Source organism: Gasterosteus aculeatus, chromosome 7, assembly GCF_964276395.1.
Source record: "Gasterosteus aculeatus chromosome 7, fGasAcu3.hap1.1, whole genome shotgun sequence".
NCBI classification, from domain to species: Eukaryota; Metazoa; Chordata; class Actinopteri; order Perciformes; family Gasterosteidae; genus Gasterosteus; species Gasterosteus aculeatus.
The window spans coordinates 1,421,982-1,435,158 of NC_135694.1; the positions used below are offsets into that span (position 1 = coordinate 1,421,982).

The 13,177-nt window shown below is 48.0% G+C and overlaps 1 protein-coding gene across 2 annotated transcripts; it reads right to left on the reverse strand.

Moving 5' to 3' along the window:
* Positions 1-4,776: 4,776 nt before the first annotated feature.
* Positions 4,777-12,375, reverse strand: rasl11a (RAS-like, family 11, member A). Of its 2 annotated transcripts, none has more exons than XM_040181314.2 (8): positions 11,787-12,375; positions 10,513-10,569; positions 10,320-10,402; positions 7,152-7,192; positions 6,951-7,080; positions 6,774-6,849; positions 6,011-6,087; positions 4,777-5,480 (listed from the first exon to the last, which is right to left on the reverse strand). In XM_040181314.2, the coding sequence occupies exons 1-8, from the start codon at positions 11,944-11,946 to the stop codon at positions 5,334-5,336; spliced, it is 771 nt and encodes a 256-aa protein (XP_040037248.1). In that variant the 5' UTR covers positions 11,947-12,375; the 3' UTR covers positions 4,777-5,333. The 2 variants fall into 2 exon arrangements, with proteins under 2 accessions (XP_040037248.1, XP_040037247.1); XM_040181313.2 differs by having other exon boundaries at positions 10,239-10,402; positions 11,787-12,372.
* Between the last annotated feature and the right edge of the window lie 802 nt (positions 12,376-13,177).

Genomic DNA, 13,177 nt, shown 5'->3' on the forward strand with positions numbered 1-13,177 from the left:
GGGACGAAGATGAAGATGAAGATGGGTATTATTATCCTCTTGAGGGACGTAGAAGTGTTTGACTTCACGCTGGTCAGAATCCACATGCACGCTGTTTAGTATCTGATCACTGCCGTTTTAACGTATCTGGCAAAACAATAAGGAATAATCTTTCCAACTTAAATCAACAAGAGAAGAAGATGATGAAGCAGGTTCAGTGAATTTCAAAAAGGAAATATTTTGATGCAAATGTTAATATCAATGTTGGATCAAACGTTGCAAATACACAAATAGTGAGCGAGACAGAACAAAATCTATTTGATAAAAGAAACGTGCGTCCATGGGAATATTTTCGCACGCTTGTTTTCAAAAAACTTTATTGAACTTCATATTTCGGAGCAATAAAAGGGGCAAACGTGCAACATTTTAAACCTGCACTCTGTGAAAATGAACAAAATGTAACATTCATCAGCCAATGAAAACCCAAAGGTAAGTCACATGACCCGAGAAGTGCCGAGCTGCTTTGACAGCCAGAGGGCAGCAGGACACAGAAAAACACCCGCTAGTCTCCCTCCTTCGGTGTAAAAATCTCCTTTTTTCATTTTACTTCTTGAATGTGTCGTTGTTCACTGGGATCTCGTGACTCCAACTCGTGGGCACATTTCAAGTGTCAAGGACAAAAGTGAGGCCGAACCCGAGCTGAGGAGGACTAGAGGCCCCAGAGCGGAGGAGGAACTCTTGCTGGGCGGTTTGCAGAGCTGGGGAGGAGGCCCGAGGAGGCCGACGGGCCGGTGGCTGGAGACTGAAGCTGTAACCTGACTCTGACTGACGTAATCGCTCCAGATGTTCGTGTTGGACCAAATCCAGCTTCAACACAAAATCTTTGATAAAACAAATGACGAAAGATATTCCAGCGACCTGATGGAGACGGAAAGGTTGTCGTCACATGACCGACTGGAACCGTTTGTTGATGAAAGACGTGAAATGAGGAGTGAAGCTCCAGAAGGAACCTAGTTAAAGGGGGGGGGGGGGGGGGGGGTTACACCAGGTGTTTGCTGGCGTCTTAAAGCTGCATTCTGTCTACTGTCCACCAGGGGGCGGCTCCTCTGCTCCCATAGAAGTCTATGAGGAAATGACTCTACTTCTCTGTAGTGACCAGCAGGGGGCGACTCCTCTGCTCCCATAGACGTCTATGAGGAAATGACTCTACTTCTCTGTAGTGACCAGCAGGGGGCGACTCCTCTGCTCCCATAGACGTCTATGAGGAAATGACTCTACTTCTCTGTAGTGACCAGCAGGGGGCGACTCCTCTGCTCCCATAGACGTCTATGAGGAAATGACTCTACTTCTCTCTTGATTTATTCCCTCAGTAAACTCTAGTTTCTCTAGTTCTCAAGTCTTCTTCACTACAGAGAAAAACAAAAGCCAGGGCGAAAAACCGAGATTGGGGCGACATTTTGATGTTTTTGTAACTGTAAGAGGTGCACGTCAAGTTGCATTGTGGGTTGTGTAGTCTGATGATGACTTCAAGCTAATTACAACGTGAGGAAATCCACACAGAATCCTCATTAAAAGCAAGTGGTGATGAAAAACATCCCCAATGCTAATTATGTCTCATTTAGCTTCGTTTTGCCTCATCCGCCGAGGTTCTGGTAGCTTTTCTGTCCGTCAGTTCATCTCAACAGCAAAGATCAGCCGCAGGTCAACGTCCACATGCGGCCCGTGTCCTTATATCCAGGCGATGACAGGGATGACTTAGCGGTCGCTGACGGAGGAGGGGCCCTGGTTCACTCTGATCTCTGACGCGCTGATCTACATTTAGTGGCCCAAACAAGATCCAGGTCAACATGTGTGTATATATGTATATACGCATTGTATTCCTTGGTCTGCATCTGGTACAGTAGACCTACGCAGAGCGTTTAGTAGCCGTCGATTCCACATTGACTTGTGTTGAAATATCCACGTAGGGGCTTTCTTCTCTTCTGCCGTCCCTGCTTCGCTCAGTCTACAAATCTTCCTTATCTGATGCCGTCTGCAATTTGACCGCACATGAAAGGAGGAACGAGGAAAAGTCCAAAAAATCCCGGGGAAAAAAAAAGCACCGGTGCCACAAGAAAATAGGAATGAAACGGTATTTAAAGCGACCCCCGCCACCCAGAAACCAACACCCTGCCAGTTTAGCACCAGGCTCCATCAGCGCACACTGTTGCTGTGGCCGCTGTTTATTCGTTATGGCAACTAGAGGATCCCTACAACATGTTTAGTAATCCCCCTCCTCCCCGTGGCGCTGCAGGGCAACACTCAGCCGCCGCTTATTATGGAAAACACAAGGCCAGCGGGCTGCGTTGTAGACCAAACACTATGCGGAGGAGCCTTGTGCAGAGAAAGGACGTCCCGTTACAAGTGGGTTACTCTCAAGAGGCTGTAGATACAGATAGAAGATCTCGCCTGAAACACACGCGTGGTCGTACCTTCATTTAGATGTAATAACGGGTCTTTGCTTGGATACAATAGAAACAGACCTCTCTGATGTCAGCGGGTCAAGCTGTCTATCAGTGAAAATGGAAATTCCTCTTGAAGCTCCTTATCAGTGGCTTATCGTAGCGCCTAGAAAAAATCATTAACTCATCTGGAAAACACGATGCAAGCCAACATGGAGAGGGCAAAGGTCGAAAATAAACTGCTGATAAAAAACAGGATTTACCACATCAAGATCTTTAAACAAGCTTTAGAAATCTGTGTGAACTAAAACCCGAATATTCTGCAGAAACGCTGCACTCGGAGGGAGAAGTGAGGGAAAGGGCCGACAGGATGGGAGAGGGGAAGCGGGTTTCCCGCTGGGAGCTTTGGAGGCAAAAGTAGAGATAACAAACCTCAGCTAATGTTCATGCATTTACCCCTAAAGGGCAAAACACAGAGCGGACGTCTCCTGAAGTCGTGAGAGAAGTCGCGACCGCGGATCCGCTGGTGTAATCAGAAGCTCCGGAACGTTTGCTGAGTGGACCTTACGCGGAGATTGTTTGCTTAACTATTAGCATTTGTGCCACAAACTGATGGAACTGAAACAGATGTTTAATCAGATATTTTATTTTTATGTTTTATTTTAAGTTTTATAAGCTTGTAAGTTATTTTTGATCATCTTTCTAAAAGGTTCATTTTCAAGGCTGTAAAAATAAATACTCCCAATGCGAAGCCTCAAGCGAGTCGACTCTGGCGAGTTGAAATAGTGACACCTAGAGGTCGGTGTGAGTAACACTACTCCCCCTAGTGGCCCCTTTAGTAACACAGAGATGCTATATAACTAAAGTGTAAAACAACAATTTACTTCTTTGCTCGTTAAGTTACGAACACTTAAGAACACAACGTTGCATCATCGGCAAAAGAGAGAAAAATGCGTTAAAAAAGATTTTATTTCTGTATAAAAGGATTATGATACTGATACTTAACTCATGCATGCATGCATTGTTTGGGGGGGGGGGTATTCTGTGGACTTGCCCCTCTCAATGGTTCCGTGTGATATCCACGAGCTACATCACATGATCGGGTGTAGCGGCGCCGGGGGAGATCAGGCCAAGCTCCTCTGCGAGGGAGGGGTCGCGGCCTTTGACCCCGCTCGCATTTCTTTCTCCCGATGTGATGTTCTTGGCCTCCTCCTTCAAGACACCTCGCGTCTAGACGGCATAACAACGCTTAATGACGCCGATGACGTCGTCTATTTTCAGTTACCCAGAAGTCACCGCGGCTGTTTCTCCCCTGACCGAAAAAGGGAAGGCGTTGCACAAAGCTCCGTTTTCTAAATCCGGCCGCTGGATGTCCCATTAAGTCTTCATCCATCACATGAGCTAACGGCTCTCAGAGAGGCGCGGGGGGCACACAGGAAGTAGGTCCTCCACAAGGAGCGCCATGTGGGAGGAGTTAAAACACGCGTCGTCTCTGCACTAAAACGACACGCGAGACCGACTTGACCCTCAAGCTTTTTTTCCCTCCCAGAACGTCGATGGAGCCCCGCTGCTTTTTTACTGGGGCGGAGGGTCAAAGGTCAGCGGCCGGGGTCAGCGGACAATCTGTTTTGCCGGCGTGCGTCAAAAGGGTCGGAGTGGCGGCTCGCCGAGCGAGAGGGAAACTCCAAATGCTCAGGAATTCCGTCTTCTCTGGGAATTCTGTGTGTGCGGAGAGGTCGTGAGAACAGCCGAACACACACACACACACACACACACACACACACACACACACACACACACACACACACACACACACTTCGTCTTTACATGGACGCTGTTGTTTCATGTTGTACATCTCTGGAAGCCCATAAGTCTCCTCTTGTTTGGACTCAACAGAAACAAACGAGCTGCTTTCGCACCTCAAGTCGACTCCTCCGGCTGAGCGATGGTGGAAAGGTTTACGTTGTCGTGGTTACGGGCGGTTCACGCTGTCGTGGTTACGGGCTCGTCCGTGGAGTGAGGAGCGTCGTGTGCTGCGGGTTTAACAGAAACATGACTTCAACCCCTTGACTTCATTAGAGATGAATGGATTTCTTCTCATTTAAAAAACACAAATGTGCCGTAAATCTGAGAAATGTGTTTTCTTTTGACTTTATCTGCTTCTTTTAGAAATTGTCACCATTCAAGCTGATTTAGCTTTTGGCAGTTTCAGACAAATATCTCTGGATGCTTGTGACGCTGAAACAAATTCAATAGAAATGATCTCAAAGGACTTCATTTAGCAACATTTTCCAGTTTAGGCTGAAAACGTATTTTTCCAAAAAGCGCAATATGTTCAATAATCATTACGATAATATAATATTATTCTCATTTGCATTTTTATTTTAAAAGTGATTAAGTATTTTCAAATTAAAAACTTTTAAATGGACTTTACATTCAACATTCAAATTACACACATTATTATACACTTTGTGAACAAAAGGAAAAGAAAAATCAGTCCGTCCTCTTTGGATGAAATCTCAGCGTCTTTCTGGTTGTAAAAGCCTTCGGGGTCATTTCCTGTCTTCTCTCTTCATGAGTCTGCAGCAAAGAGGAGACTTTGTATCCGCGCTGTTCCCGCTGGGATTCACCCGACAAAGCCGGTTCAAACCAGCCGTCTCCTCAAAGTAACGCAAACGCAAGATCACAAAGCACTTTTGGTGCTCTCGTCTTTGCCCTTAAATCAGTTTCTCGACCTCAACCCGCTCTCCGAGCGGTTTGCCGGGCGCTCCGTGGACGAGTGTTCGTTTCCCCAGAGGTCACGGGGACCCCAGAGGTCACGGGCACCCCAGAGGACAGCCTCGGTTGCCGAGGACACCTCCGGACTGCTCTCGGACCTCGGTGGGAGTCCTGGTCCTTCCAGCTGTCCTGGGGTCAGAGGGCGGTGGATGACTTGACCTTGGAGGAGAGGACCTGTCTGAACCTCCTCTTCAGCTCCTGCATGTTGGGGGATTTGGGTCGGGCCAGGTGGAGGCCTCCTCTGCGCTTCTCCCCGTTGCCGCCTCCCAGTGCCCGGACCACCTGGAACAAAGAGACCATCTCAGCGACAACCCGATGGCGTGATGTCACAGATCAAACGCGTTCATTCACTCAGCGCTTTTTTGGGGGGGAACCGAGTGGCTATAAAACCAATTCAGAGTCTCCTTTCAGCTCTGTTTTGGTCTCCACCGAGTCACCAGGGGAACATTTGGCTCTTTGATGCTTTGACCCCAGAAAACCAAAACAACCGGCTGAAAGAAGCGAAAGATCTAAGAGGAGAAGCACATTTCTTAATTAAGAAGAATTAAAGCACAATGTCACTTAACGCACGCGCAACTACGGTCTGAGAACACGTGAAACAAAAATACTCCTTTTGTTCCACCACTAAAAACAAATACGCCGATGGGACCAGTGCGGGCATGGAAACCTCTCAGCGACCAAAAATACAAGCGTGGTATTTGGATCCCAGCTGGAAATAGCCTGAGCACTGGCAATTCCCACAGGAAGTGAACATCGCTTAGAGGTTTGCTGGATTTGAGGTGAATCTGCTGGCGGAGAAAAGGAAGTCCCACCTCCTGACAGAGGTGGAGGAAGGTGGCGTGGACGCCCTCGTGGTTCTCTCTGGCCGAGGCCTCGAAGTAGACTCCCCCTGAGAGCACAAGTTCATCAGTCAGACAACACTCGCATGCAGGATGTAGTCAACAGAGAGAGTGTGTGTGTGTGTGTGTGTGTGTGTGTGTGTGTGTGTGTGTGTGCTGTAATCAGACAGCTGCAATCCGCCAGATGTTTGTTGTTACGGACTGGCGACGGTGGGAGGAGCCTCGTCAAAGTGTTTCAGTTCCCTCGTGAGGTTTCTGCCTGAAAACTGGCACCAATGTTGCTCATCACATCATGAATGTGTCGTTGGAAAGTTTTCAAGGCCTTAAAGAGTCTACAATGTTATCAGTGAAACGCGCTGCAGGTCATTGGAGGTCAAATGAAGGAGTAGCAAGTAGCAGTAACGAGGTAAATAAAGACGTCCTAAAATGTACATCAGGAATCAAAAGTAAAGTAGTGAAAGATTTTGGTACTTTAACCAAGAACATTACGAATAAGCAATATATTTATTTGCCGTTGAGTTGGAACTCATTTAATAACTTTTTTTTAAACTAATAACTGTTTGATAACTGCAAATTTTTCTTACTCGAACCAACCTACTCTGCAGAAATGTAAAGAAAAAGTGTATGTGATGCTGCAGAAGACCAAATGGGAGGAAAGAGGAAGTAGAACAAGGAGAGCCGGAAGAAGAAAAGCAAAGCGGAGGAGGAGGAGGAGGAGGAGGAGGAGGAGCCCCACCCAGCGTAGCCGCGAGCGTCTCGCCTTCGTCCGCCGGCACCTGCCTGGCTCTGAGCAGGTCGCTCTTGTTCCCCACCTGCAGTGGATTACAGATTACGGGCGGGATTAGCTCGGCAGGGGGGGGGGGGATTGGGGTCAGCGGGGGAGTCTGTGCGCTTTACGCTCCACGTGTTTCACCAGGATGACGGGGATGTTCCCGGAGGGGTGGATGCGCCTGACGTGCTGGTACAGCGGCTGGATGGTGCGGTAGCTGTGCAGGTCGGTGATGGAGTAAACCAGCACGTAGCCGTCGGCCCAGTAGATCGACCTGCAGGCCCACGGGACAGTTATGGACACGCCTTAAGGCCGGGACTCACGTGCGCAATGGAAGAACCTGACCTGTTGATCTGCTCCTGGCAGTGAAGGCCCTCGGCGTCATCCTGGGGACACGACCAGGGGGGGTCAGCACGACAAAACGGTACCCATCATCCAATGTGAACCAACTCAACATCGCCTGCTTCTTTTACAATGCACATCGATGGGGAGGATTCACACAGTAGTATTACACAGTAAGGTGTAAACTACAATATGAAGATACGCATGCACACATTCATAAGTGATTCATATAATAATATTCTATAAGTTTGCTGTGGTTTTACATCAGTTCTGAGTGAAAAAACACATAAAATGACGTAAAAAGAGAAAATAAGCAAATGCCCGAATTTAAGGAGCTTAAACCGACAAATCCCCCCCTTTTATTGCTGACTTTAAGTCATAGAGGAAGTTACTGTGTCATAGTTGAAGCACTTATCACATGATCTTGAAGCGGCTTCCTATTTTAAACCCTTCCGGAGTCCATCCAACTGCTTTCACAAGAACCCCAAATTACTGCGGCAAAGATTCCTACGTTCCCTGAGAGACATCCACATCTTTTCACAACCTCAACTAATTTGTTGTTAGTTGCCTAAACTTTGGGGGGGGGGGGGGGGGGTAGCAGAGCAGCTTAAACTGAGTCAGCAGCTGGTGATTCAACTAAACCAAGACAAATGTCTGTTTATGGACACGCACCAGCTGCTGGACTCCAGAAGAAGCCAGCGGACCCCCACACTCCTCAACCAGGGGGGGGGGGGCAATCGCCCTCCACACTCACAAACGACCGGGAGAAACAACATATTCAGGAGGAGACTTCCTCACCCGGCGTTACCACCCCCCCCTTATGCCCGATGCCCCGATGTCTGTTGCTTTTCTCTATAAACAGACGGCCGGTGTGCAGCGGGGAGAGACGGTCGGCACGTTGCGCTCATTAACCTTGAGGAGATACGGTCACTTCCTCTCGCTTCAAACTCATTCCTCAAATTGCTTTTGAGATAATAAATTTAAAAAAGCAAAACGTCTTTGATGAGTTCAACTTTTAAATAGAGCACTTTTCAACTCCTCTGCTCCCATAGACGTCTATGAGGAAATGACTCTACTTCTTTGTAGTGACCAGCAGGGGGCGACTCCTCTGCTCCCATAGACGTCTATGAGGAAATGACTCTACTTCTCTGTAGTGACCAGCAGGGGGCGACTCCTCTGCTCCCATAGACGTCTATGAGGAAATGACTCTACTTCTCTGTAGTGACCAGCAGGGGGCGACTCCTCTGCTCCCATAGACGTCTATGAGGAAATGACTCTACTTCTCTGTAGTGACCAGCAGGGGGCGACTCCTCTGCTCCCATAGACGTCTATGAGGAAATGACTCTACTTCTCTGTAGTGACCAGCAGGGGGCGACTCCTCTGCTCCCATAGACGTCTATGAGGAAATGACTCTACTTCTCTGTAGTGACCAGCAGGGGGCGACTCCTCTGCTCCCATAGACGTCTATGAGGAAATGACTCTACTTCTCTGTAGTGACCAGCAGGGGGCGACTCCTCTGCTCCCATAGACGTCTATGAGGAAATGACTACTTCTCTGTAGTGACCAGCAGGGGGCGACTCCTCTGCTCCCATAGACGTCTATGAGGAAATGACTCTACTTCTCTGTAGTGACCAGCAGGGGGCGACTCCTCTGCTCCCATAGACGTCTATGAGGAAATGACTCTACTTCTCTGTAGTGACCAGCAGGGGGCGACTCCTCTGCTCCCATAGACGTCTATGAGGAAATGACTCTACTTCTCTGTAGTGACCAGCAGGGGGCGACTCCTCTGCTCCCATAGACGTCTATGAGGAAATGACTCTACTTCTTTGCAGTGACCAGCAGGGGGCGACTCCTCTGCTCCCATAGACGTCTATGAGGAAATGACTCTACTTCTCTGTAGTGACCAGCAGGGGGCGACTCCTCTGCTCCCATAGACGTCTATGAGGAAATGACTCTACTTCTCTGTAGTGACCAGCAGGGGGCGACTCCTCTGCTCCCATAGACGTCTATGAGGAAATGACTCTACTTCTCTGTAGTGACCAGCAGGGGGCGACTCCTCTGCTCCCATAGACGTCTATGAGGAAATGACTCTACTTCTCTGTAGTGACCAGCAGGGGGCGACTCCTCTGCTCCCATAGACGTCTATGAGGAAATGACTCTACTTCTCTGTAGTGACCAGCAGGGGGCGACTCCTCTGCTCCCATAGACGTCTATGAGGAAATGACTCTACTTCTCTGTAGTGACCAGCAGGGGGCGACTCCTCTGCTCCCATAGACGTCTATGAGGAAATGACTACTTCTCTGTAGTGACCAGCAGGGGGCGACTCCTCTGCTCCCATAGACGTCTATGAGGAAATGACTCTACTTCTCTGTAGTGACCAGCAGGGGGCGACTCCTCTGCTCCCATAGACGTCTATGAGGAAATGACTCTACTTCTCTGTAGTGACCAGCAGGGGGCGACTCCTCTGCTCCCATAGACGTCTATGAGGAAATGACTCTACTTCTCTGTAGTGACCAGCAGGGGGCGACTCCTCTGCTCCCATAGACGTCTATGAGGAAATGACTCTACTTCTTTGCAGTGACCAGCAGGGGGCGACTCCTCTGCTCCCATAGACGTCTATGAGGAAATGACTCTACTTCTCTGTAGTGACCAGCAGGGGGCGACTCCTCTGCTCCCATAGACGTCTATGAGGAAATGACTCTACTTCTCTGTAGTGACCAGCAGGGGGCGACTCCTCTGCTCCCATAGACGTCTATGAGGAAATGACTCTACTTCTCTTTTGATTTATTCCCTCAGTAAACGTTAGTTTATGGTCTCAGTCTCTAGTTTCAAGTCTTCTTCAACACAACATGATGTTCATTTAGTGCATTATGGTCCATTTAGAGTCACACAGACCATGAAGCAGGGGACGCTTTAGGGCGGGGCTACGCACTGATTGACAGGTACGGATAGGTACCTTTTAGGATCTTCGTACAATGAAGACTCAGCTTCTTCCGCGTCGCTAAATAATTACGACGGTTCTGAGCATTCTAGCATAGTTAGGTCACACAGTTGTAGATAACGTTACACCTCACATCTCCATAAACCCACAGATGTTCTGCTCATAACGCTGCCAGAAGCCTCTGGGATGGAAGCGTGGGCGGGCCGCCCGCCCCCATCGGGGGGGTTTACCTGGAGAGCCACGCAGGGAGTATCCTGGATCTGAAGCGACACTTCCTCCCCATCCAGCGCGACCTTTCTGGAGTAGAGCGCTCCTGGGGAGAATGAAAGGGAATGGGATGAATGGCCGGACGGATCAATAGCGGGGGGCTTCTGCTGCTCGCTTCGAGCAAACGTCCCTCTAGTTGGTGTCGGAGGAACTCACCAGTGTTCGCTTCGTAGTCCCCGATGAACCTCTTGGTCAGAAACCTGACAATCAGAGCTGAAGAAGAGACGAGAAAAGGACCACGTTTCTAAACCGTTTCTTAACCCTCAAGGTTCTCGTGCTTTGAATTGGAAATAAACGACAGAAGATCAGACCAACCTGCTGAACCTGCACAACCCTTAACCGGTTGCAGGTGTTGCAGGAATTTCTCATTTTCTGTGTCACATTTTTAGATTCTAAAAAGGTCTGCGGCAGAGATGAGCCGAACCAACAGGCCCAAAGTCTGCAGAAGGGAAATGATTCACCAATACTACGAATGTGATGTGTGGCAACCCGCTGTGCGTCATCTTTGTGTTGGTCAATGATTGTCTCATGCATCTCTGTCTGTTTCTAAACCTTCTTTTTGGCAGAAGCATTTGTCTCCCGTCTGTGATTTTTACACATTAAAGGTCTCACGAAGCGCCGAGTCGCAGCAGGAAGGGCTGCGGAATCCTCCCGACACCCACAACCCTACATTTCCCATAATGCAACGTGGTACCTTCCCTCGGCATCCCCACCTGAGCCCGAACTGTGATCGCCCCGATGACATCACTATGACATCACCAGGGCTGTTTTCTATGACTCCAGAGACAAAAAGCACTGCTTTCTGGTTTGTTCATGTCGACGAACTTGAATAGTTCCTTGAAGTTTAGTACGAATTGTAAAAAACTCACCTCCTGCCTTCCAGAGAGAATATATTTACAGTACTTAAAACCCTCAACAGGATCCAAAGTTGTTGAGATCTAAAGCGACACAACTGGAATAAGTTATGCTCTTAATTCTCTCTTTGTTATTTAAAAAAAGGAAAGCTCGTCCCTTATACAACCTGGGATATGATGAGGGCCACAGATGAAACTACTCGTATAGAAGGCACCAACACTGCTTCCATTGCTGATCGCAATGAATAAAGGCTAACAAATAAAACAGAAAGAGGTGTAATATTTCGCAGAAGGTCGCCCCCTGTTGTTCAGGTTGCTTAATTCAAACCTTAATTCCCTTATATGTTTCTGCTCTAGCCGACAGATATGTTCCAATAACAACAAAGCTGAGCGATGGGTCGCTTGGTTGGTTATTATTGGTTATTTATCACGTCATTGACATGTGTTTCTTAATCCCCACAAGGCTGTCTGCCCATTTCTCAGTTAATGTGAGAAGAAAGCAAACAGGAAAAGCTTCCCTCGTTAACTCGAGTAGATGAGCCTGACCCCCCCCGCAGCTCCTCCGCTGTTCCCTACCGGTCTTCCCGACGTTGCTGGCCCCGAGCACCACGATCTTCACCGTCTTGTTGGGCACGCAGTCCAGCGGGGGGTACTCCGGGATGGGCACCAGCAGGAAGTTACCGGACCCGCCGCTGCTGCTCATGGTGGCCGCTGCAGGGTCACCAGAGAGCCGCATTTAGCTCCCCGCTGGTCCCAGATCAGCTTCTGCTCTATGTGGGGAGATAACGGGGGAGGGGGGGGGGAGGAAAAATCACTCCAATGTTCCCATAATATTCCTTCCCAGCGTGGAGAGCTGTCCTGCTGTTTCTTCTTGGTGGTTTATCATGCAGAAAAATAAAGGAGGTGTTCCGTCTCTGTTAAAGCTGAGAAAATTCCCTAATAATTCCCAAGCTGCAGTTTTCCAGAGAAAAGTCTCCGCGGATCCTTCAGCGACGGGAAGCCACCGCCGGACCACCAGAACCACCACAGCACGGCCACATCTGGACGCTCAAAGGCAAGATCCTTAAATTATGACGGTCAGAAAAGAAGTTATCCGGTTCGCACCGATTGCGGATCCTACTGACCGCGGGGAGGGAGGGAGGGAGGGAGGGAGGGGGGCAGGGGGGGAGTCTCTGATCCATCCCCTCTAATGTTCCCATGAGAACATGTCAGGAAACATTTATTACCAAAATAAGATCTAATTAAGATTTAAGATTAAGATCTATTATGTTAGACAATTATGGGACGGCAATGCGCGTTTTATCAACTTCTAATTCAGTAGTGATAAAATGAATGAAATACTACTGCCTGGAGGCTACATCCCGCCATTAAAAGAATAACTAAGCACATCAAAAGGATTTAATAGCTTTATCGAAAATCTAAATGAATCTAACTCCATTCATTTAGAATTTGTGGGATGAATCTGCTTCCGTGTTATTCATGCAACATATGTGATTGATTATCTTTGGTTGAATAAAAAAAGGAACATTTTTAGGTTATAATTCGAAGAGAACTAAACGAGTAAAGAATTAAATAAAATGGGAAATGAGAGTCCAAAAGGTGAAAACAAAAAACAAATTCCTTGAAGTCAACATGTCAATTCTGCATACAAATGTGACTGCGGTAAAAAATGTAAAAGGATCAGTCAAAATATACTTAAAAGTAACCTCCTTAAAGAAAAGTGACAAAATGTGCCAACTGGGCGCTGGATTCATCTTAATATGGCAACTTGTAGGGGTGGAGATGCCGTTATTTACATAATATGTCTCTGGGTATCTCGTAAATTCATAAATGGACTTATTTGCTATCATATAAAAGATTCTATTTTGGCCCAACGACAAAGTTTGGCGTGAGACCTACATTTTGATTATAGCACCGCCCACCGATTCTAGCCCTTGTAACCACAATCGAGCGTCCCAAAGTGCTTC